The sequence below is a fragment of the Globicephala melas genome, chromosome 8 (assembly GCF_963455315.2).
Source record: "Globicephala melas chromosome 8, mGloMel1.2, whole genome shotgun sequence".
Classification (NCBI taxonomy): domain Eukaryota; kingdom Metazoa; phylum Chordata; class Mammalia; order Artiodactyla; family Delphinidae; genus Globicephala; species Globicephala melas.
The window spans coordinates 98,107,806-98,130,598 of record NC_083321.1 but is presented as its reverse complement, the minus strand read 5'-3'; the positions used below and the strand labels follow the sequence as shown (position 1 = coordinate 98,130,598).

At 44.1% G+C, this 22,793-nt stretch overlaps 1 protein-coding gene and 1 long non-coding RNA gene across 4 annotated transcripts in view; one reads left to right on the top strand and one right to left on the bottom strand.

The window, feature by feature from the left end:
* CLMP (CXADR like membrane protein) overlaps nt 1–22,793 on the top strand; it is a 126,279-nt gene that overhangs the window by 89,910 nt on the left and 13,576 nt on the right. For all 3 annotated transcript variants that reach the window (XM_060304209.2, XM_030839753.3, XM_060304208.2), the window contains exon 3: nt 13,841–13,998. In XM_060304209.2, coding sequence (XP_060160192.1) covers nt 13,841–13,998 — 158 coding nt within the window. The remainder of the gene's footprint in view (nt 1–13,840; nt 13,999–22,793) is intronic.
* Nucleotides 6,342–8,491, bottom strand: LOC132597720 (uncharacterized). Its single transcript, XR_009564978.2, has 3 exons — nt 7,234–8,491; nt 6,979–7,073; nt 6,342–6,609 (listed from the first exon to the last, which is right to left on the bottom strand). It is a non-coding gene; the product is annotated as an uncharacterized lncRNA (long non-coding RNA).

Below are 22,793 nucleotides of genomic sequence, written 5' to 3'. Positions count from 1 at the left end.
AAATTACTTAACCTCTCTGAGTCTTAGGTTTTGCTTTGTAAGATGAGGTAAACCGTGCTTCATAGGGTTAAGTGATTAAATGAATTTATATATATATAATGTATATATATGTATGTATTCCTCAGCATACGGTAACTGGCATATAGTAAGCACTCAATGAATGTTAGATATTGTTAATATTATAAAGCATTTTTATGATTGCAGAGTACTTTCAGATAAACTAACACTAAACTACAATTCCCACCTACTCTGCATAACAAAACTCAAAATATATATGGGAAAGAACTGTGAAATCTAAAAAGTGCTATGCAGACATAAAAGTGGTAATATCAAGCTTATCATTACATTTTTATAAAACAGAATGAAGAATTCATGTCATAACCTACTCCTAGGGCTGTTGTGGTTACCAAAAAACTTGTGAATAGTTAAAGCATTTTTAATTCTATGAGACGGTGATTATCATTGTCAATGGGGAGGTAGAGGAAGCTAATGCATAATTTATTAAACATTTATTAAAGGATGTGGTAGGCAGCCTCTAAGATTGTCTCCAGAATTCCTCCCTCCTAGTATTCCTTCTGCCTGATTGTGGGCAGGAATAATGTAATCACTTATAACAAATATCAAAAGAATATGGCAACAGGTGTCTCCTCTGTGTTTCCATCTTCGACACTTTCTTGTGCTTTCTTTTGGGTCACTTACCCTGGGAGAAGCCAGCTGCCATGGGATGAGGCAGCCCTTTGGAGAGGCCCATGTAGTGAGGGATTGAGACCTTCCAACAGCCACGTGCGTAAGCTTAGAAATGGAGTCTCCCTACCTCAGTCAAACCTTCAGATGAGACCACAGCCCCAGCCAACAGTTTTACTGCACCTCATGGGAGACCCTAAGCCAAAGCTACCCAGCCGAGCTGTGCCCAGATTCCTGACCCACAGAAACTATGAAATATGTTTGTTGTTTTAAGCTGCTAAATTTTGGAATGAGTTTGAAACTCTAACTGCTAAGTTTTGGAATAAGTCTGATTTGTTATGCAGAAAGAGGTAAAATTAGTAAAGAAGTATAAGATACATACCTAAGATGCACAATCATAAGTGTACAGTTTGATGAATTTCACAAATGAACACTCCTGAGTTAACAAGCACCCAAATCTAGAAATAGAACTTAGTCAGCCCCTTGGATACCTCCCCATGTTCCCATCAACCCATTCCTCCTTCTTCAAAGGGTAACCACCATCTGGACTTCTAACAGAATAGATGAATTTTCTGTTCCTGTACCTTGTATAAACAGAAGCACGTAGCATGTACTCTTTTGTGTCTACCTTCTTTGGGTCAGCAGTACATTCCTCTTGTCTAGTTTTTAAAGGCCTGCTCTAAAATGCCATTGTTTAATTACAGTATTTAATCTATTCCAAATAGTAGTAAAGAAGAGTGTGAGTTGATATATATGTAAAAATGGGAGCATAATAGAGAAAGATTGAGAAGCATCTCTGTATATGACCAAGAGTAGAAAAGAAGATGATGAGAAGGTCTGTAGGAATTCACAAGAATCGCAGCAGAACTCTAGAGCAATAAAATGTTGGTTAAATATATATATACTGACAGGCAGTATAATACGCTGTTAAGAGTATGGGTGTTACAGATAACATGCCTGGATTAGAATCATGGCTCTACTCCTTACTAACTGTGTGATCTGGGCAAATTAATCTCTCTGTGCCTCAGCATCTTTGTCTATAGAATGAGAATAATACTAGTGCTTACCTCACAGGATTGTTGAGAAGTTTAAAAATGGAAATAAATATAAATTGAGGGCTTCCCTGGTGGCGCAGTGGTTAAGAATCCGCCTGCCAATGTAGGGAACACGGGTTCAAGCCCTGGTCCAGGAAGATCCCACATGCCACGGAGCAACTAAGCCCGTGCACCACAGCTACTGAGCCTGCACTCTAGAGCCCATGAGCCACAACTGCTGAGCCCACGTGCCACAACTACTGAAGCCCGTGCACCTAGAGCCTGTGCTCCACAACAAGGGAAGCCACCGCAATGAGAAGCCCGTGCCGTGCACTGCAACGAAGAGAAGCCCCCGCTCACTGCAAATAGAGAAGGCCCGCGCACAGCAATGAATACTCAACGGAGCCAAAAAATTTTTTAAATTAAAAATAAAAAAATAAATAAATATAAATAGAGTAGTGCAATGCTTTGCACAAAATGAGCATTCAAAAATTGTTAGCTATTATTGATAAATGTTTCCATAGGGAGTTTTTTTGGGTTTTTTGTTTGTTTGTTTGTTTGTTTTGCGGTACGCGGGCCTCTCACTGCTGTGGCCTCTCCCGTTGCGGAGCACAGGCTCTGGACACGCAGACTCAGCGGCCATGGCTCACGGGCCCAGCCGCTCCGCGGCACGTGGGATCCTCCCGGACCGGGGCACGAACCCGTGTCCCCTGCATCGGCAGGCGGACTTTCAACCACTGTGCCACCAGGGAAGCCCTCCATCGGGAGTTTTTAAAACATATATTGGGTGACCAATTTGTACTGTCATTTTGTTTCTTGGCTCTTCTGTCTGTCCCTAGAGTGGGTGATGGAGAGGGAAACAGATGAAGTTCAGACTGGGCATCTTCTCTTTGTAATTAGCTTTGATGGGAAGGTGGAGGAGGAAGGATAAAGTTAAAGGCTGAAATGAGGCTTTAACTTATCAATAGATTTTAATTATAAGCATAATCTCAAGTCTCCATTGCTGTGAATCCCTAAAAATTGACTACTGCTTTCTCAGTAGCCAGTCTGTGTCTATTTTTAATTTCCTCCCTCTGGTCAAATCTCTGCTGAGGTAATAAAAGATTTAGATTTAGAAAGCGACTTAGCATTTGGAATGAGATAGAGGCTATAAATAGGCATGTCAATGAAACAGGTTAGCTCTTGGAATCTCAGCATCAAAGGCATACATTCTTGTCTGATCTGCATACTGACATGGGCATGCTTGTGGGGTCTCTAGACAGGTGTGTGTGTGTGTGTGTGTGTGTGTGTGTGTGGTGCTGCATATGTGGACATGAATACAGGCACAGAACATGTACAATCATACTACTGCGAACAGAATTCTGAGGGGTAACTGGTATATTTTTTAGTAGCAGAGTGATCCCTGTAGACTAGATTGGTAGCCTTACCCTGACAATTAGTACTGGAGAAATCAGGGTACACCATTACTCCCAGATGGCCAACCCCCAGGTGTAGGACAGTAGTAGGTAGAGCTTACATGCTGATTTTGTAATACTGCAGACCAGTCTGTGAGACCTCACCAGGATCGAGGGTCCACAGTGATGTTCTAATCTGCCAAACCCTGAGGTCAGCTTGACAACTCATTTCCTAAGCAGTCAGGCCGCCATTCCCAGTCTTTGGAATGTCATCACCTATGAATTAGAGCTGCTAAAAGTCCAACCTAGGCCCAGGTTAAAGTCCAACTTCAGGCCCAGGTTAAATACTTCCTTTTGTATGAAGCCATCCCTGATCGCCTTGGTGATCTTCCTCTTCTAAATCCTAGAGCATGTTCTGACCCTCACATTCATATTTATCACACACACTGCCTTGAACTGGATTTGTTGGGTGCCTCTTTTGTTTCTCTATTATTGGGACGTCTTCATAGACAAAAGACAATGTCGTTCATCTCTGTAGCCCGGCACCATCTAGGGTGGTAACAGGAGTGCTACTCATATTGCTTGAACAACTGTGCACTCCTGGTTACCCAGCTCTGGCTGCCAACTGTTTTGTCAATGTTCCCGTTAGTTTGTGGCACCCAGAATCTGAAGCATGGTGGATAAGATGTTTAAGGAAATGCAATAGAAATCAGTATTCCTGAACATCTTATGATATACAATAATAAACAATTTGATACTAACAGACCTGTCAAGAACTTATAAAAGTTTTCCTATGATTTCAGATTCTCAGTGATAATGAGAGACTAGGAACAACTTCATATGTTTTAGCAGATTAGTTTTAAATGTGAAATTGACCTGAAGGCAGGATAATGACCAAGATGACCTTCGGGGCCTTCCCAAGTTCTAGGTTACAGAGAACCAGAGCATTCTAGGATTTTGTAATTCAGTAAATTACCAACCTAAAACAAAGGCTAAACATCAAGATGTAAAGGACCCTGAGGGTTCTTCTGCTGATTTCTCCCCTCTAAGCCACCTGGGATGGATTTTTGTTCCTTCCCTCACCAACTCTCTGAAGATGATACTTCACAGTACCTGAGTAATTGATTTGTTTCATAAAAGTTCTGCAATGAAAATAAGTTTTTTTGGTCTTAGACAAAGTAAACACCTATTTCAGTTGGAAAAAGTTAAACCAGTGACCTTAAGTTATTTTTTTAGTGTGTGTTTCTATTTCTTTAATGACGTTATTCTCAGATGCCTGATCATATTTTCTAAGATTTCCATTTTTTCCATGGCCCTTGGAAACTAAACGCGTACAGTTTGAAATTTAGCATATAACCACAAATGGCAACAAAGTGCTTTTCAAGCTTAAATCCAAGGTCGTCTATAATTCTTTGTCAGTTTTAATCCTTTTTACTATTATAAAAACATAAGGTGAGGCTCGGCTAATCTCGCTAAGCAAATTCTGCCCCCTTGTGGATTAAAATATCCACAGCTGGGAAAGAAATGCTACAGTTGCATGGGGCCAGTTCCTTTTAGTTCTATCAAAGACCCCGTCAGTGATCTTGAAAAGTAATGTTACAATGGAACAAAACTAGACTATTTGTATAAATTGTGTAAGAGCTGATAGGTGATGACAAAATACATTGACAGCTAATAGTATACATCTGTATCTCACACTTTGTATGCGAGGACCATGCCTTGACTGTATCAAGCGTTGGAAAAATATTTCATAGAATGTTAGGAAGGACATGAAATATTGAGTTTAACATCCACACATAAGGATCCCTTTCACAGCCCCTGACATACCCACACTTGAGTGACTCCAGGAATGGAAAATTCACTAAATGATTCAGTGCATTCTCCGATCAGGCAGGGACTAACTGTTAGGAAGTCTATCGACATATTAAGCCCAGATGTGGATAAACAACAAGGTCCTACTGTATAGCACAGGGCACTATATTCAATATCCTGTGATAAACCATAATGGAAAAGAATTTGAAAAAGAATATATATATGTATAACTGAGTCGCTTTGCTGTACAGCAATAATTAACACAACATTGTAATTCAACTATAATTCAGTTAAAAAAGATATTAAGCCCAAATGGAATAGATCCTTTGTAAGAGAATCATATCATTTCAGAACTGGAAAGAGGTGTTGGAGATCTCCCAGTTTATCCTTTTATGATTGAATCTATTATACCATCTGGACCTAATTCTACTCTCTGGAACAACACTCAATAAGCCTATTACTTGTTTTGTAGGCTTTTAAATGTTGGAAAGGAACTACCATGTTGCCCCTTAGTCTTCCGTCTTGCTACCTTTTCACCAATAATTGTGTCAACTCTTCATCGTATGACATGTTTTTAGATCCCATCATCTCCCAGTTACAACCCTGGATACCAACTTTTTTGTCAATGTCCCTCTCATGTGCAGCTTCTAGAACTGACCACAGATGTTCTGGGTGTGCTCATTTGTCTAGGATAGAGGACAATGAAGCAGTTATTCCTCAAAGCGGTTTTGCAACCCAAACTCCATGCGCTTTTTCAGCAGTTATATCATACTACTGGTCAGTGTAAATCTTGTAGCCCCCCAGGTGCTCCAGGTCTTTCCCACCCTGTACTTGTGCCTAGCTATAACTTCTAACAATTGTCTCTGTTAAATTTCATCTAGCCTTTGGCTCAGAATCCCAGCTAGCAAGGTAATTATATATCTTAAATGTGTTCACTCAGATTAGCCCAGCTACCTAGCTCTGTGCCACCCATATTTAATAAACATGACCTCCGTGTTTCCAACGAATTTCAAGGCAAAGGCAATGACCTCTGGTGTGGGAAAGAGATTAGAATAAACACTGGAGGTGGGCCCATGTCCCCACAGTCCCAACCATCAGCCGTGTGGCCTCAGCTGTGTGGTCCTCTGTTTTCTCTTCTCTGAAACAGAGGTGATAACATGAGCTCATCGTATGCTCATAGGGCCACGTGAGATGATGCATTTGAATAGGCTGAGTTAATTGTTAATTGCTAAATAAATGTATAGTATTATTAATCATTAGCTTTCAAATGGTTTGAGGAGGGAGGAGAAACTGTTATCTTGTGTGTTCCCTTTATACCTGATAGGTGAAGAGCTCCGTACAATTTTTTAATGTGGATAAATACACACAAAGTACATATTGAGACAGGTTTTCACAGAGGGGAAGGAAGGAGAGTTGATAATTTTTTAAAATTAATTTATTTATTTGTGGCTGCGTTAGGTCTTTGTTGCTGTGTGTGGGCTTTCTCTAGCTGCAGTGAGCGGAGGCTACTCTTTGTTGCAGTGCGCTGGCTTCTCATTGCAGTGGCTTCTCTTTTTGCGGAGCACGGGCTCTAGGCGCACGGGCTTCAGTAGTTGTGGCACGTGGGCTCAGTAGTTGTGGCGCACGGGCTTAGTTGCTCCGCGGCATGTGGGATCCTCCTGGATCAGGGCTCGAACCCGTGTCCCCTGCATTGGCAGGCGGATTCTTAACCACTGTGCCACCAGGGAAGCCCATGAGTTGATAATTTTTAATCAGCCTGTGTTTAGTCTGGAAACTTCTTCAACTATCTTCTATCAGCATAAGGCTCTCCCTTTTCCCCTCTCCTCTCCCCCCTACATCTAGCCCTGCTCCTTCCCTCCCTCCCTCCTCCTTTACTCCATCTTCCTCCCCACTTCCTTCTGCCTTCCTTCTCCTCCTCTGAAACCAACCCCCAGGCTGGGAAGCCAGAGGAAGCTCTATACACTCCCACCTCCCACCCCGCCACTGAAGCCCAAGGCTGCCATCTTGGTCCTTGCACCCACATTAATTTTAGGATTACAGGAACAAATGCTCACCTCCTGGGGGAAAAAAACAAGGCACCACACTGATTCCCAGATGCCTGAAATTCCACTGATAACCACAGATGCGTTCCTTCAGCTCCAGGCTTTCTCTAAATATCAATTATACGTTTGTCTCTGAGAAGACATTGAGATGAATCTAGCAGCTCAGAGTGAATTGGTTTTCCTTTTCCGAACACCTCATAAAGGCAGCTGGCTGGAGAGATGCTGGGTTTGGACTGGGAAAGCAAAATAGAGAGAAGAGAAACTTGCCTGGTTCACAGCAAGGGCGCCTGAGAGGCTGACGAGAGGAGAGAGGCTGCCTCTGCTCAAGCTGCTTCTCCACCAGGAATGTTCTCTGCCTTCCCTGGGGTCTGTGCAGGAAAAGCCTGTCGTCTCCAGAACCAGCTTAATCCCACTTACTCTTTGGCGTCTTCCTTAACCACTCTTGTCGGAAATGATTGATCTTCCATACAATATGATCACTTTTCCTAGGTGTAATCAAGATGTTGAAACATAGCAGCAAAAATATGCAGCAAAATATACATGTATACATACATATATGTATGTATATATACATATACATATGCATACATATATATACAGATACATATATATATATGGAGAGAGAGAGCAAATATGGCCAAATATTAAGAGTTATCTAGCAAAATGACTTTCAGACTCCTCACAATTCTTCTTCACTTCCTCAGCATGTTTTTCTGGTTTTCCTTGTCTTTCAAAGCATGGCGTGTACAACTATTAATAATAACAGTGAACACATGTTGAGTATGTACTATATACCATGTGCCAGTGCCAGACACTTTACATACATCAAATGTAACCCTTAAAATCACCTTTCATGGTTGATGTTTTTATGCTCATTTTACAGAGAAGGAAAAAAGAGCAGTCAGGGAATTAATTGGTCTTAGAGCCAATTAAGTCCACATCTGTCTGACTCCAAACTCATGCTCTTTCTATTGCATCCTGCTGTAACTTGAATTGCATACAGTGTTCCATACAGTCTGGAAGGTACACGCCTTCACACACACACACACACACACACCCCTACAGAATTTATATATATATATAATATATATATATTAGTCTTAGAAATCAGGAGGAATTTGGGTGAGTCACTTCTCTCTAAGCCTCGATTTCTTGATCTATAAATTAAGAGAAGTCTATTTTTAAATTTCCAAAATCCTTTTAATTTTGCTAAATGACGTTCGATGATTTTGATTTTCTTGAGGCTTTCTCAAATATTCCATGTAAAGCAAAACACAAGAAAATTCTCCTCCTCTTCAGGTAAGAGAACAGGTCCATTGAAACGAGTGTAATCACCGAGTGGAAGCAGGTGCTTGCACCCCTCCATAGCCTGTTAGCAGGTGCCCTGCTGTACACTAAATAGTGTGCATGACCTGTGTTGATGAGGGCAGCATAGAGGATCCATTCTTTGGAGAGAGTAGCAAGCAGACCCTGGGCAACTGGTACCCCGTAGGCATTCAGTAAGTATTTGAGAAGTAGAAAATTTCTCTGTTAGGGAAGGAAAAGAGAAATAGATATTTTATATGCAGCATCCTGGTTTCTATTAAAATTTACCCCTGGCCATTTGTCTTTTTGCATCCGTGGAAGCAAGATGGGTCACTGGCAGCCCTAGGAGAGCCATGTGAGAAAATTCAGCCAGGGTTCTCACTCCTGCCACATCTCTCGAACCCATACAGTCTGATCCAGAAATAGGGCCTCAGTATATGAGGGAAACAGTGTTTTTGTCAGGGCTTGAAGACTATAGGCTTCACTTACTTGACCTAAGTGAGCTTCCTTGAAAGGGTTGTCCAAGGCGTCTACCTGACCACTGAAACAATGCCAGCTCTTCATATATAACATTTTTAGAAAGGCGATTTGAGAGTGAATGTTTTATGTGAGTAGAATAGTCAACTATGAGTGTTTTAATGTGAATAGTCAATTGGTTATAGAAATCGCCTTTTAAAAACTGACTCATCGGGCTTCCCTGGTGGCGCAGTGGTTGAGAGTCTGCCTGCTAATGCAGGGGACACGGGTTCGAGCCCTGGTCTGGGAGGATCCCACATGCCGCGGAGCAGCTGGGCCCGTGAGCCACAAGTACTGAGCCTGCGCATCTGGAGCCTGTGCTCCCCAACAAGAGAGGCCGCGATAGTAAGAGGCCCGCGCACCGCGATGAAGACTAGCCCCCACTTGCCACAACTAGAGAAAGCCCTCTCACAGAAACGAAGACCCAACACAGCAAAAATAAATTAATTAATTAATAAAAACTGACTCATCTCCTCAGTGGATTCATCTTCAAAATATGTGGCTTATTTTCCCTCCGTTATATACAAGTATTCATGTTGAAAAGATAAAGTTACCCCTGCCCCTTCTCTTTGAAGGAGGTCTTGAAGGTTCAAGAGAATCTTTAATAAATGTAAATGCCCTTTAGAGAATAAAACCTTGAACTAATCTTAACGAATGTAGGCAGCCGTCCTCTGAGGAGAAGCTCCTTTCTGTACTAGAGAAGAACATTTTAGGGGGAGACCCCTATGTGCCATCACCAGGTGCTTTACCTCAGCGTCCAGCTTAATTCCCATTTTGCAGATGAGAACACTAAGGCTCGGAGAGGGTAATTCTCCCAAGCTCACAGGGGTCCTTTGTTAAGTGCTGGAGCTGTAGGCAAAGGCTTCAGCTTAGGGAGCGGCCGCAGCGTCCATGACTGCATTTGCACATGGAGGGGGTCCTTACCACTGCCGCCTTCCAGCACCTGTCCCCACTGTCAAACGCCACAAGTCCCAATCACACGATAGAGAGAATTCCCTTACTTGCACTTCTGCCACCAACCAGCTTTGTGACTTGACGCTTCAGTTCTCCAAGCTGCAGTTAACTTTTGATGATCCCTAAGGTCTTTCTCAATGAAGACAAACCGTTCAGTGTCCAGGGAACCCAAGGATGGCCCCTGGGTGTTGGGATTGCTCCTTCCTGCTCACCGGCCAGGCGGCAGACATGCTCGGCATCCCCCATGAGCACTGCCGAGCCTGGGGGTGGTAATCAGAGCCCAGGCCCCTGTCCGTGTAGACTGCAGAACATGAGTGTGGGTTAAAAAGCACAGAAGGACCTGAGAAATCTCCAGGGGTCCTGGGGAACTGAGGTTCAGGGAAGACTGAAGGTGCGTGCACCCTGATCTTGAGGCCCCCTGCCTTGGTAAAGCCGTTTGTATTCACTGAGCGGCCAGTCCCTGCGCTGCTGTGTTTAATTCTGGGTGTGGTATGAATAGAACTTGGGGCTCTGGCAAAGCACGCCGCCCACCACTACGTTCCTTTCCTTGTGGGACAGCAACCAAATCTGAGCCTTTGATTCCCTCTAGTGGCTAAAATCGGCAACTCACATAGCTGATTCTTTGCAATTTATTCAGTGTATAGAGTGCCTGCTGTATGCACCAGATTGGTACTGGGTTCTCTGGCTTTGCCAGGAGTGCTTCATTTGAACATTGTCGTGTCCAGTGGAATGATCAGGGATGGAAGCCAGAGCTCTTTCTTACAAGCTTAGCTTAGTACAGTGCAAACCGCCTCTGCTTTGTGGGGACTGAGGGAGGATGGGTTTTCTATGGGTTATTTCTGCCACTAAATGAGTTGTAGTGTTGCAGGAAGGGGGACCCCTTGCAGGGCCCGAGAGTGGGCTGTTGTCTAACACTAGGAAATGAATTGTCTGAGGAGACACACGTGCTGACTAAAGCAAGAGACTTTATGGGGAAGGGGTCCCCGGGGGGAGAGCAGCAGGGTAAGGGAACCCAGGAGAAAGGCGCTGCCACGTGGCTCACAGTCTCAGGTTTTAGTTTCCGGGTTGTCTCTGGCCAGTCATTCTGACTCAGGGTCCTTCCTGGTGACATGTGCATCGCTCAGCCAAGATGGATTCCAGCGAGGATTCTGGGAGGTTGGTAGGACATGGGAACTGGCATCTCCTCTCTCCTTTTGACCTTTCCTGAATTCTTCCGACTGGTGGTAGCTTGTCAGTTCCGAGTTCCTTACCAGGACCTCCTGTTGTAAGATAACTCATGCAAGTGGTTACTGTCGTGCCTGACCAGGAAGGGCACTTTTGGTCAGTGGTTCCCCTAACAGTAGGACCTTGGGCCGACTCCTTTATTCCCAGACCTCAGGTTGCTCATTGGTAAAATCATTGTGTGGGTTAGATTCAAATCCGTCCAACACATATTAATTGAGCACCTGCAGCGTGTGAGACCCAGCCTCAGTGCTCTGGGCATGCAGTGGTGAACAGAACTTGATCTCAAGGAGCTTAGAGGCTAACGGGAGAACCAGACATCCAGGAAGCCACATAAAACAAAGGGCACGAGATCACACTGTTGCTACAACATGGCAGAGGTAACTGAGAAACCACAGGAGCCTAACTCGGATTCAGAGATCAACTCCTGGACTATGAAAGTGAGAAGGTACGGAAGATAGTCGTGAAGGTAAGATCAACCCTTTGGCAGAGTGTGGAAAAATGTAAGAAAGGGAAGAAGTCAATGATACTAGTCTTCTACCACCAGCAGAATAAAAAAAAAGAATGAAAATCTGACAGAGGAGGATGAAGAAGCCCTGGAGAGTTCTTCCCCCAGTTCATCAAGTACTGCCCTGTGTCTGCCAGGTAACTGAGACCTTGCTGTCTCTGTCATCTCTCCAGAAAAAGCACTGGAGAAACGGTCATTTGTGTAGAGATCAAACACAAATGGTCACCTGTGTAGAGACCCAATAAAGCACTCAGATGTTGAAGATTAAAATACCAACAAACTGTTAAAAAAAAAAAAAAGCAAAGGGCATGTGCAGCATAGCATGGTTGTCAGTGTGAGCTTCGCAGTGAGACAGATCTGGGTGGAGCCAGCAGTGCCACACTGCGCTAGCTGTATGATATTGGGCAAGTTGCTAACCCCCTCTTTACATTTCCACAGTGATTTTGGATAATAACCCTTTCTTTATAGAGCGGCTGCTCAGTGCAGAGCCACACCATTGGAAGTGCTCACTACATGGCGGCCACGCCCACTGCAGTGTCAAGTTCTAAACAGATAACGGAAAGCTTCTTGAGAATGTCCGTTAGACCCCACGAGGGGCTTGCCCTTTGGTTCTGAGGCCCCTCCTTATGCTCAGCAGATTTCTCTAGTCTCCTTTCTTGGCCATGGAGCTTGGGAATCCACCTGCTGCCTCTCTTGGGGTCTACCTCCGAGGGCCCCTGCATTTCAGCCCGTCAGCCCCCCGAGCGAGAACCACGGTCTCCTCTGCTCCCTTCTTCCTTGTTTCACTTCCCTGCAGGCAAGAAGACAGGCCCTTCTCCTTCCTACAGATTTGCTGCTAATCAATTTGGGGAAATGAACAGGGAATAAGAGAGGTAGTTTATATGCTTCTGTTGGTCACGACTCTTGGTCTTTAGTGCTTAACACCCTTCTAAAGTGACAAAGTGAGTTCTCTGCCAGCGAGAGGGCTTCACACAAGCCCTGGCACTGGGGGCTGTTCCATCTTAGAGGCTGTGTGATTCTGTTCCATTGTGAAGGGCTTGAAAGAGGTCATTTTTGACACTGAGCTTCTTTATCACTGTGTAAGGAGATAAAGGAGGATCAGAGCTAAAGCACACCTTGAACGCCAGACACATACCTAGAATCAGGTGAGGTTTCATCATATCAATTTATCGGTCATCAATACTGTAGACTTAATAGTCATGTACTAAGAGAGACATCCCTGGAGGTCCCGCGGTTAAGACTCCGAGCTTCCACTGCAGGGGGGCACAGGTTCGATCCCTGGTTGGGGAGCTAAGATCCCACATGCCATGTGGTGCAGCCAAAAAGTTAAAGAAAAGAAAAAGAAAAACTCAGGTACTAAGAGATGAATAGGAAGGAGAGGAGGTGAACTTGGGCTGTAAAGTTGCTGACACCATACCATTCCTGGAAAAAGAGGACAGTTAAAGAAAGCAAAAGTGGAACTGAATTCCTATTGGCCAGAGGAATATTGGATGGATGAAGGGACAGGATCCAAATGTGGTAACTTGGAATTCTGCTTTGGATAGAAAGTGCTGCTTGATATTTTGAAGCCCTATGATACGAAACTACAGAGAAAATAAAAGGGTAGGGAACTAAGAGGTATAAACCATCATGTATAAAATAAACTACAAGGACATACTGTACAACGTGGGGAATATAGCCAATATTTTATAATAACTATAAATGAAGTATAACATTTAAAAATTGTGAATCACTATATTGAACACCTGTAACTTATATAGAATATTATATCAATTATAACTCAATTTAAAAAAAAGAAAGAAACTACAGAGAATGAAAGAGAGAAGTTGGCGGGGGTGGCAAGGTAGGAGAATGTGTGTCCATAAAGGAAGCAGGGACTGCCTGTAAGAGCCCACTTGTTCCCAGAGGCAATGCTGCACTTACTCAGAGTTCTGTGAGGGCAGCCTGACCTTAAGAAGATTCTCAGGAGTGAACCGGTATCTGGAGCCTGTTCTGGGAGGAGGCCAACCCTGCCTTCCCTTTTAAGTTTCGTTCTTTTGGAGGCCTTTGCTAGTAGAGGAGAGAAAGGTCAAAAGACAAAGCTGTTGTTGACCTGAGTTACTTCATTGTTCCTAAAAACCCAGTAAGGTAGGAAAGTTGGGCATTAGTTGGACTGTAATTTGGGGGGTTAAGGAAGATAGATGAATTCAATTAATATGGAGGAGCCAGTGTGAGACCCGGGACTTCCATTACTTCTGGTCCAGGATTCTTCCAACACTTTGACTCGCCCCTTGCCCACAGAAACATCCAATAACTATTAGTTGTAATGTTTGCTTCCTGCACGTTGCCATCCAGTTTCTGCGTGATTCATCAGAGGTTTTCCTCTTCCAGTTTCCTACTATGTTGGAACCTTGGGGACTCACACTGAGATCAAGAGAGTGGCAGAGGAAAAGGTCACTTTGCCCTGTCACCATCAACTGGGGCTCCCAGAAAAAGACACCCTGGATATCGAATGGCTGCTCACCGATCATGAAGGGAACCAAAAAGTGGTGAGTGTGCGCCGGCTAGAGCCCCGCCTCCTCTCCCCCATCCTCCCTGGCCTTTCTCCTTGTGTCAGAAAGGGCTAGAACTGCTTTTCTAGCTAGAAAAAGGCTAGAGTCTTCCAGATGCAAAACTATAAACAAGAAAGGGTACTGGGTTGTGAGGATAAGAGATTCTATGTTTCCTGGGCAAGCAAGAACTACGAGAAAGCCATCTACCATTTGCCGAAGGAGGGAATCTGCCCTAGTAGGGTCTTTTCTATGAAGGGGGCTAGGATGAAGTAGCTTGATTGCCTGGTTGATGGGCCAGAGCCACACCTGCACTGGGAATCTTGCTCCTCTTTCTCCTCTGAAACCGTCCCCACCTGCCGATGCCTGAGCTTTGCGCACTCATGCCTTCTGAACTCTAAGATTGTGTAATATGATAAACAATATAGGATACAGAGGAACAAGTACAGGACATAAATGGAAATGTTTAACACATGTATAACTGGTTAGCAAAAGAACTGATACTGGTTCTAGAGTTGGAAAACAAAGGAGCTGGCCCTGGGTCTGCAGTGCTCAGGTTCTGTAGGACCACCAGGGTGGTCCATTGGTTTCTACAAACTTCTGGTGGTGTGAACAGAACTTGTCACTCTCTGCTCCTGGTGACCCCCTGGTCTGGTCTTCATTAGAGAATGAGAAGTAGGTACCCTGTTGTTACCATCCTTTCTGCCTTGGCTGCACTCAGCCACTGTACCTTGCCTCAACCTAGGTTTTCTAGCATAACTATTCTTACTCCCTTTACCCATTGACTTATTTTTAAAAATCTTTTTGTTGAAAGTCTTGTGATTTTAAAAAAACAAACAGGCGAACAAAAAACTATAACCTAGGAAGCTGACTTTAGACTTTGCTTCGTTTTCAGAACTTTACTTCTTTCCCTACAAAAAGTGCAAAGTTGTCCTTTCCTCTCCTCTGTCTATACTACTAATTTCATAAGGTGGTTTATGCAGGGAGAAGCAAAGGTTTTCGCTGAAAAGAAAATCCAGGATCACGGTTGGAGTTTAACTTGCTTACAGAGCTGCCTACATCACCTTGTTATTTTGATACTGCTTGTCATTTTGTTCTCACAGTACATCATCCCAAGACTCACTCTGTTCTCTCGAGAGCAAGGTCACCTTAACCTGTGCATGTTTATTCCAACAATTTCATAATCAACCCTAGACATGATACTCTCAGTTCTGAAGGAAGTAAATAAGAGGCCATGTTCCTCTAATAAAAATCCAAGAATGACACCACTCATCTAACTTTCACCCAAGGGGTTTCATTTAAACTAAAGAAAAAAAGAGTTGCTTGGTTATGTAGCCAAGTGAACATAAGGGTTGATTAAGGAAGGCCACTGATACGGCTTCTGTTATCACTCTGATAAGCAGGCACAGTTCCCTACTTATCTTCAGTGAATGCTCTGAAGTAAGGATTGCCATTTATTCAGTCATTCACATGGCATGAATTTATTTTGCACTTACTGTGTGCTACGGTAGGCACTGGGGTACAATAGTGAAGAAGATAGCAGCATCCCTGCCTTCTTGGAGCTTAAAGCGAAATGTCATTCAATAATTTAAAAAAAATTTATTTTATTTTATTTTTTTATACAGCAGGTTCTTATTAGTTATCTATTTTATACATATTAGTGCATATATGTCAATCCCAATCTCCCCCAAGAAATTTTTTTTAAAGACCGAGCAATAAATATTAGCTACATGCCAGGCACAGATCTGTTTAGCACATACTATCTCACTTAACTTAATCCTCATAACCAGGATTATTGGTGCCATTTCACAAATAAGGAGCTAAGGCATGTGCATATACACATACGAAGTGAGAAAATTGCTTAAAGTCACCATTTTTGAAATTGGGCACGCTGACATCGGTGGTACCTGGGCTATTAACCACTAGCTATGTCACCTTCATAAATAATTTGAAATTAGAAAATGTGCTGCTATATAGGAAATAAGGAGAATATGGGGAGAAAATTATTCCAGACAGAATTAATTATGCAGAGACTCTGTTGCTGGAAAAAGCTGAGCACTATTGGAAGTTCTGAAATATCAAAAATCAGTTTAGTTAAATATAAATATTGGATTCCCACTAAACACACATACCCTCTCTCATAAAGGAGCTACTTCAAGAGATACATATCATGATAGAGATAAGCAGAGTGTTCTAGAGGAAAACAAAGGAGGAGCTGCTGGCTGAGAGCCTTTGAAGGAGGGGAGAGGTCAAGGTGTGCTTCTCAAGGAGTGCAAGTGTGAGCCTGTGGGGTTGCAGGACCAGAAACTGAAAGGTCTTGTCTCTCATACCAGGGAGCTGAGAATTTTCCCTACAAGGTCATGGCGTTCTTGAAGGCTTTTAAGAGTGAAAAGGGCATCTTTGCATTTTAGAGTATGCATTCTGGCTCTGTGAGGCTGATCTAAGCGGGACTCCAGTAGAAACAAGGTCAGTTGAACAGTTTCCAGCTATACGATAAGGGCTTAAACTACAGTCATGGGGAGTTGGGATACCAAGCAGTGGGTGCCGTTGCCAGAGCTGGTTAATTGCCAGGGGGTTGGGAGTGAGAGTAAGGGGGACCAAGGAAGAAAATAAAATACAGGAAGGGTTGGAACAGACGCAGTGCTTCTTTTTCTTTTTCTTTTTTTTTTTCTTTGACCGCGCTGCACGTCTTGCAGGATCTTAGTTCCCAAACCAGGGATTGAACCGGTGCTCCCTGCAGTGGAAGTTCAGAGACCTAACCACTGGACCACCAGGGAATTCCCGGATGTGAGGCTAACCAATGACCTGTATCCCAAGCTTAGCTTTGCCTTTCAATCTGAGCAGAAACACTTTCATCCCTCTTGTCTAGGATGCTCAGATGTGCAGGGAACATTTAGGAATATTTGAATTTCAACCTAGAGAGCGTGGCCACTAGAAACCTGGAGCTTTCCTCCTGGTTCTAGGATGGAAACACGGTAGAATTTCCAAAGTAAGAGTGCTCACCTCCCCCAAGGTCAGTCAGGAACTCACAACATTTCCCCTCTATTTTTCAGTTGGAGAAATCAGGACAGAAGTGTTCCAATTCCCATGCCAACCCTCTTGGCCACTCTTTCACCCTTTCCCCTTTCTCTTTGGCTTTAAGCAAGAAAAATCCTGATCTAAAACATAGAGAGAGGTCTACGTCCATCTCCTTCAAGGCAGTTTCACAACTACTACATAGGGCCTGGCACAGCAGAGCAACTGCCAGAAAGTTGCGCTGTTCCACTCGAGTCCTAACAAATTGTCCTGCCTTCTTTCCCTAAAAATGCATCCAGAGCAGGTCCATCAGGAATGTCATAAGACAAACAGCCCTACAGCAGCTGCGATTCATATATTTAATTTGTTTGTTTGCAGAAGGATTAAATTTATTCACTGTTCCCCCATCACACCCCTATTGATCCATGGCTTAGTCTCAGCATTACATTCCCTAGAATTAAAAAACAAAATAAAACGGAGAGGCACACAAGCATCTGAGATTCAGTGTGTGTCTGAACAAAAAAAAAGAGTCAAATTGCAAGGCTGTAACTGAGCCCCAACCCATGTCAGAAGTGTTGTGAAATTCTCATATTAAATAAGGGTTATTTAATTATATTAAGATTATTTTTTTATAAATTTATTTATTTTTGGCTGCGTTGGGTCTTCCTTGCTGCACGTGGGCTTTCTCTGGCTGCAGCGAGTGGGCGCTACGCTTCGTTGCGGTGCGTGGGCTTCTCATTGCTGTGGCTTCTCTTATTGCAGAGCACGGGCTCTAGGCACGCGGGCTTCCGTAGTTGTGGCACACGGGCTTGGCACACGGGCTTACTAGTTGTGACTCGCGGGCTTTAGAACACAGGCTCAGTAGTTGTGGCTCATGGGTTTAGTTGCTCTGTGGCATGTGGGATCTTCCCGGACCAGGCAGGCATTGGCAGGCAGATTCTTAACCACTGAGCCACCGGGGATGTCCCTATTAATATTATTTTGGGGGAATTCCCTTGCTGTCCAGTGGTTAGGACTCCGCGCTTTCACTGCTGAGGAAACGGTTCGATCCCTGATCTGGGAACTAAGATCCTGCAAGCTGGGTGGCGTGGCCAAAAAAAAAAATTATTTTGAAGTCGCATAATCTCTGCTTCCCAAAGATGTTAAAAACTTACCTGTAGTTATTTCTTTTTTCTTCATTTAATATTAGGACAGGATTTGGGGGAAAGGGAGGGAAAAGCAATATACTGGGAAAGCCTGTATACAAGAAGGTGACCCTCAGCTTGCTCCTGAGACCTGTGTAGGTGTTGTTTAGGTAAAAATAAAAGGAGAGGCATTTCAGAAGGAGAAGACTGTATGCTTCAAGACAAAGACACAACAGAGGACGTTGTTCGGAATCAAGGGACTCAAGTTTGGGGACTAGGCTATTCAGAGATGTGAGGGCAGGAATCAAAGCTGAGGTGTGGTCCAGGCTGCACTAGCCTTAGGGGCCACATTCAGAGGGTCAAACCGTAGACCACAGCATGCACAGGTGATGGGAAACAATGGAGGCTTTTAGCCAGGAGAGCTTCACTATAGAAATGAATGGAATGAATGGGCTGAACAGTTTGGAAACCTTAGGGGCTTCCTTGAACCCAGAATCTGCCTCATAAAAGTGATCATGAACGCTTACTATCTCATCCCACAAAAGTCCTATGAAGTAGCTTGTCCCTGTGTGACAGTTGAGGACCTTAAGGTTTAGAGAAGTTCATTAGTTGAGCCCAGGCACACAGCTGTAGGTGGAGGAACTCTCATTTGAATAGAGGACTACCGACTTCCCAGCCAGTAGCGTTTCTCAAAATTAGGACTCAGTAGTGGATCCTAAGCAACAAGACATTTTGTTTTAACACAGACAAGAAAGTATCAGGACATGTGGCACGTACACTGTTTCATGAAACTTATGTTTCAGTTATATGTGTGTACGCTCTGTGTGTGCTGGGTCAGGAAGAAAAATGTATTTCTTAGTGTGCGCCTGTTCAGAACGTTACAAAGCTCCTACGGTAGTGAACTTCTGACAGTCCAAAGCAGTCAGATTCAACTCTGGACCACACCTCCTAAGGCCCTCCGAAGTCAAAAGTACCTTTTGAGACAAATGTATCTCCTGATATTAGTCCAGATACTAAAATGAACAAGGAAGAAATTCCCTAGACCACAAAGGGGTCACCAACCTCCCACAGCCCACAAAACCCAAAAGTCCCTAAAAATCACCCAGCTCTGTACTAATTTCTAGGTTTAGAGTCTCTTTGTTTTTCTTAGGAAGCACATAGGTGATGTGCACCTACATAAATGTACACAAATATGAAAAAGTCAAAAAGAGAGAAAATAACATCGCGTGCCTAGTAAGTGTTCCACGCTTACTTGTTCTATCTCCAAACATCAGCCCCCGCTACTCCCTCTTAGAGAGGAGGTGAGCGCTAAAGCTTCACTTTTTTCCTGTTGCTAATGTGTTTCATCCTCTCCCCATTGTCCCACTGGTTTGGCATGTCTATGGCAGCTCCTCTACCCTGTAAGAAACCTATTCTTCCCATGGAGTGCAACAGGAGGTGGGGCAAGAAAACCCTGCAAACATTTAAAACGAACAAGTACAATATCGGGAGGATTGGTCCTAGCTCCTCCTGGCCTGGGTCTAAGGCACAGGGCTTTAAGTTGAACACCAGGAACCCTAAGGAATTATCTGCAAAATAAGATGTCATGTACATTTTTCTGGGTCAGAGTTCATAGGTTTTATCTGATTGGGAGAAAAACAAAAAGTAGTGAGGTGGGATGAAGAAATTATTCAGAAATGTTGCTGGCCACCTCCTGGCACATGAGGCTGGTTGCCTTTTAAGGGATAAGAATAGGAGAGAAACCTCTCCTGGGTCCTAAGAACTCCTCCCTGGGATGCCCAGCCTCAGTGGGAAATGCAGTTATTAATTAGCAACTACAGGAGGGCCCAAAAGAACTACCCCATTCTAGCAGGATTCAACTGCAGGGCCCCAGTTTCGGGTTAAAGATATATGTACCCACCCCATGGAAGGCACTCTACAGATATTTATTAAACAAAAGAAAGGCCTTAAATCTAAGCAGTGTACGGGAGCACCTACTTCCTTAATCTCCTTCATCTTGTCTTAAACTTTTCACTGTATGATGCTGCCTTTTTTTTTTTTTCCTTGAATGCAAGGAGTTAATATTTGTTAAGTGTTTAGAACAGTGCCCAGCACAAAATAAATACCACATACGTGTTTGTTAAATAAAAACAAAGAACCCTGAGTGGGTGTATTGTATTGTGTTGGTGGATGTTCATGTCTACATCTAATTCACATGCTTGATCTCAGAGCCAAGCACTGTGCTGGCAGAGGAGTTGCTAAATGGTTATCAAGGGAAGGAATTGTGCCCATTCTCAAACGTCATCTCTTAAACTTTTTTTTTTTTTTTTTTGTCCACACCACATGGCTTGCGGGATCTCAGTTCCCCGACTAGGGATTGAACCTGGGCCATGGCAGTGAAAGCCCAGAATCCTAACCACTCGGCCACCAGGGAACTCCCATCTTAAATTTAATTCTTCCTATAAGCCTGTGAAGTCGGTAGGGTAAGGATTGTTACAGTAGTTTTCTTTTAATATGTGAGGAACATGAGACCTTACTTCATCTCCAGAAAACTTGGACTCTAAACCTTTCGGACTTGCAAACATGAAGGACTTGCCCGATAGATTTCAGGGCTCGGATCTGAACCCAAGATTCCTAGAGTTAAAGCCCTCTGCCCCTCCCCATGCATTTCCTGTACTTTCTGGAATGTTCCTCAGCTGGAAGACGGTGTTCAGGAGGCACCTCCCTAGAGGGTAAGTTGTGCAGGTGGCAGTTTTCAGGCTGGAGTAGGGAGAGAGCCTCTACTGGTATGACAATGAGGAGAATTAGCTCTCCAGTTGGCTGTTTCCCCGCCCCCATGCCTCCAAGGCCTCGTCCTGGTCTGTGGTCTCACTGAGACTTCACCAGTGACTCAGAGAGCCTCTAGGAAGAGAGGGTGGGAGGAAGATGAGCTGTCATCCAGAGGTGAGGCGGGACTTGTATATTAAGCAATCCAAGATGACAGTCATTCGTTTTACTCTGAGGTTCTTGGTATTTTACTGGAGTTCTCGTTCTTGTGTTTCCATATCCACTATATGAATAGCCTCATTCTCCCTTCTGTGTTCCTGGTCTCTTATTCATGCTTTCAGCGATCCTACCCAGTCTCCTGGCTTTAAACACCAACCACATGCTTGTCATTCCTAAATGCCTATTTCCAGTCCAGGCCTCACCCCGGCACACAAGACTCACAAGTATGCAGCTGCTTCCTCCACACCTCCTTTGGGTGTCCAGCAGGTACCTCAAATGGAGTAAGTCCAAAACTAAACTCCTGACCCCTCCCCAGTCCTCATGCTCTGACCCCAAACCTGCTCTGTGCAGTCTTCCCTCTCTTGGTCGAGGGCAGTTCTCTCCCTGCATGGACTCATGCCAAAAACCTGGGAGTAGTCCTGGACTCCTCTTTCTCTTGTCGATGAAAACTTAATCAGTCAATCTAAGAAAGAATTGGAAAATTTTATTTGAGCCCAGTTTGAGGATTGTAACCCGGGAAGAGCATCTCAGAAAGCTCTGAGAACTGTTCTGCCCCTTAGAAGTCAAGACACATTTTATAATGTTTTTTATGTATTTATTTATTTTATTTTTATTTATTTTTTGTCTGCTTTGGGTCTTCGTTGCTGCACACGGGATTCCTCTAGTCGCGGCGAGCGGAGGCTACTCTTCCTTGTGGTGCACGGGCTTCTCATTGCGCTGGCTTCTCTTGTTGTGGAGCACGGGCTCTAGACACGCGGGCTTCAGTAGTTGTGGCTCGCGGGCTCTAGAGTACAGGCTCAGTAGTTGTGGTGCACGGGCTTAGTTGCTCCGCAGCATGTGGGATCCTCCCGGACCAGGGCTCGAACCCGCGTCCCCTGCATTGGCAGGCGGATTCTTAACCACTATGCCACCAGGGAAGCCCTATATACGTTTTTTGAGCCAGAGGGCTGTACATTAAATGACATATGATCGACAGGTTACATAATTCAGATTTAAGCACCATCGTGGTGGGTCATGTGACCCTTTATAAGATCAAGAAGGAATATTATCTCTAAGGAGCTGTCTTGCTGAGGCTAGGAGAATTGCTCTTTACAGCTGAGCAGGCATTCCTGCTGATGGGGGGTGTGGTCAATGCAAAATGCAGACACACGATGCGGAGCGGGGTGTGGGGTGGGGGCAAAGGGCAAAGAAGAATCTTTATGTTTAAATCGTTCTTGTCTTGCCATAAATACGAATTTTAGTTCACACTCTCATGCCACAAACATTTCAATAAGTTGCTCAGTCAGTCTATTGGGAAATCTAGTAGGTTCTATCTCAAAGTCCATTCAGAATCTGATGACTTATCACTTCCATTGCTTCCCTTCCAGGCAGCGTATCTCTTGCCTGGATCTTCACTACAATAGCCTCCTGACTGGTTTTCCTGTATCCACCCTTGGCCTCCTACAGCCTATTCTCAAAACATTAATCGGTCTTGATACTCCTCTGCTCAGAGCCCTCTAGTGGCCCCCCATTTCCCTCAGAGTAAAAGCCATCTTTACAGTGGCCCATGAGGCCCTACATGATGAGGCCCCAGTGCCTGACTCCATCTACTGTCCTCCAGCTACCTGGCCTCCCTGCTGTTCCTCAAACATGCCAGGCGCCCTCCCACCTGAGGGCCTTTGCACTGGCTCTTTCCTCTGCCTAGGCCTCTCT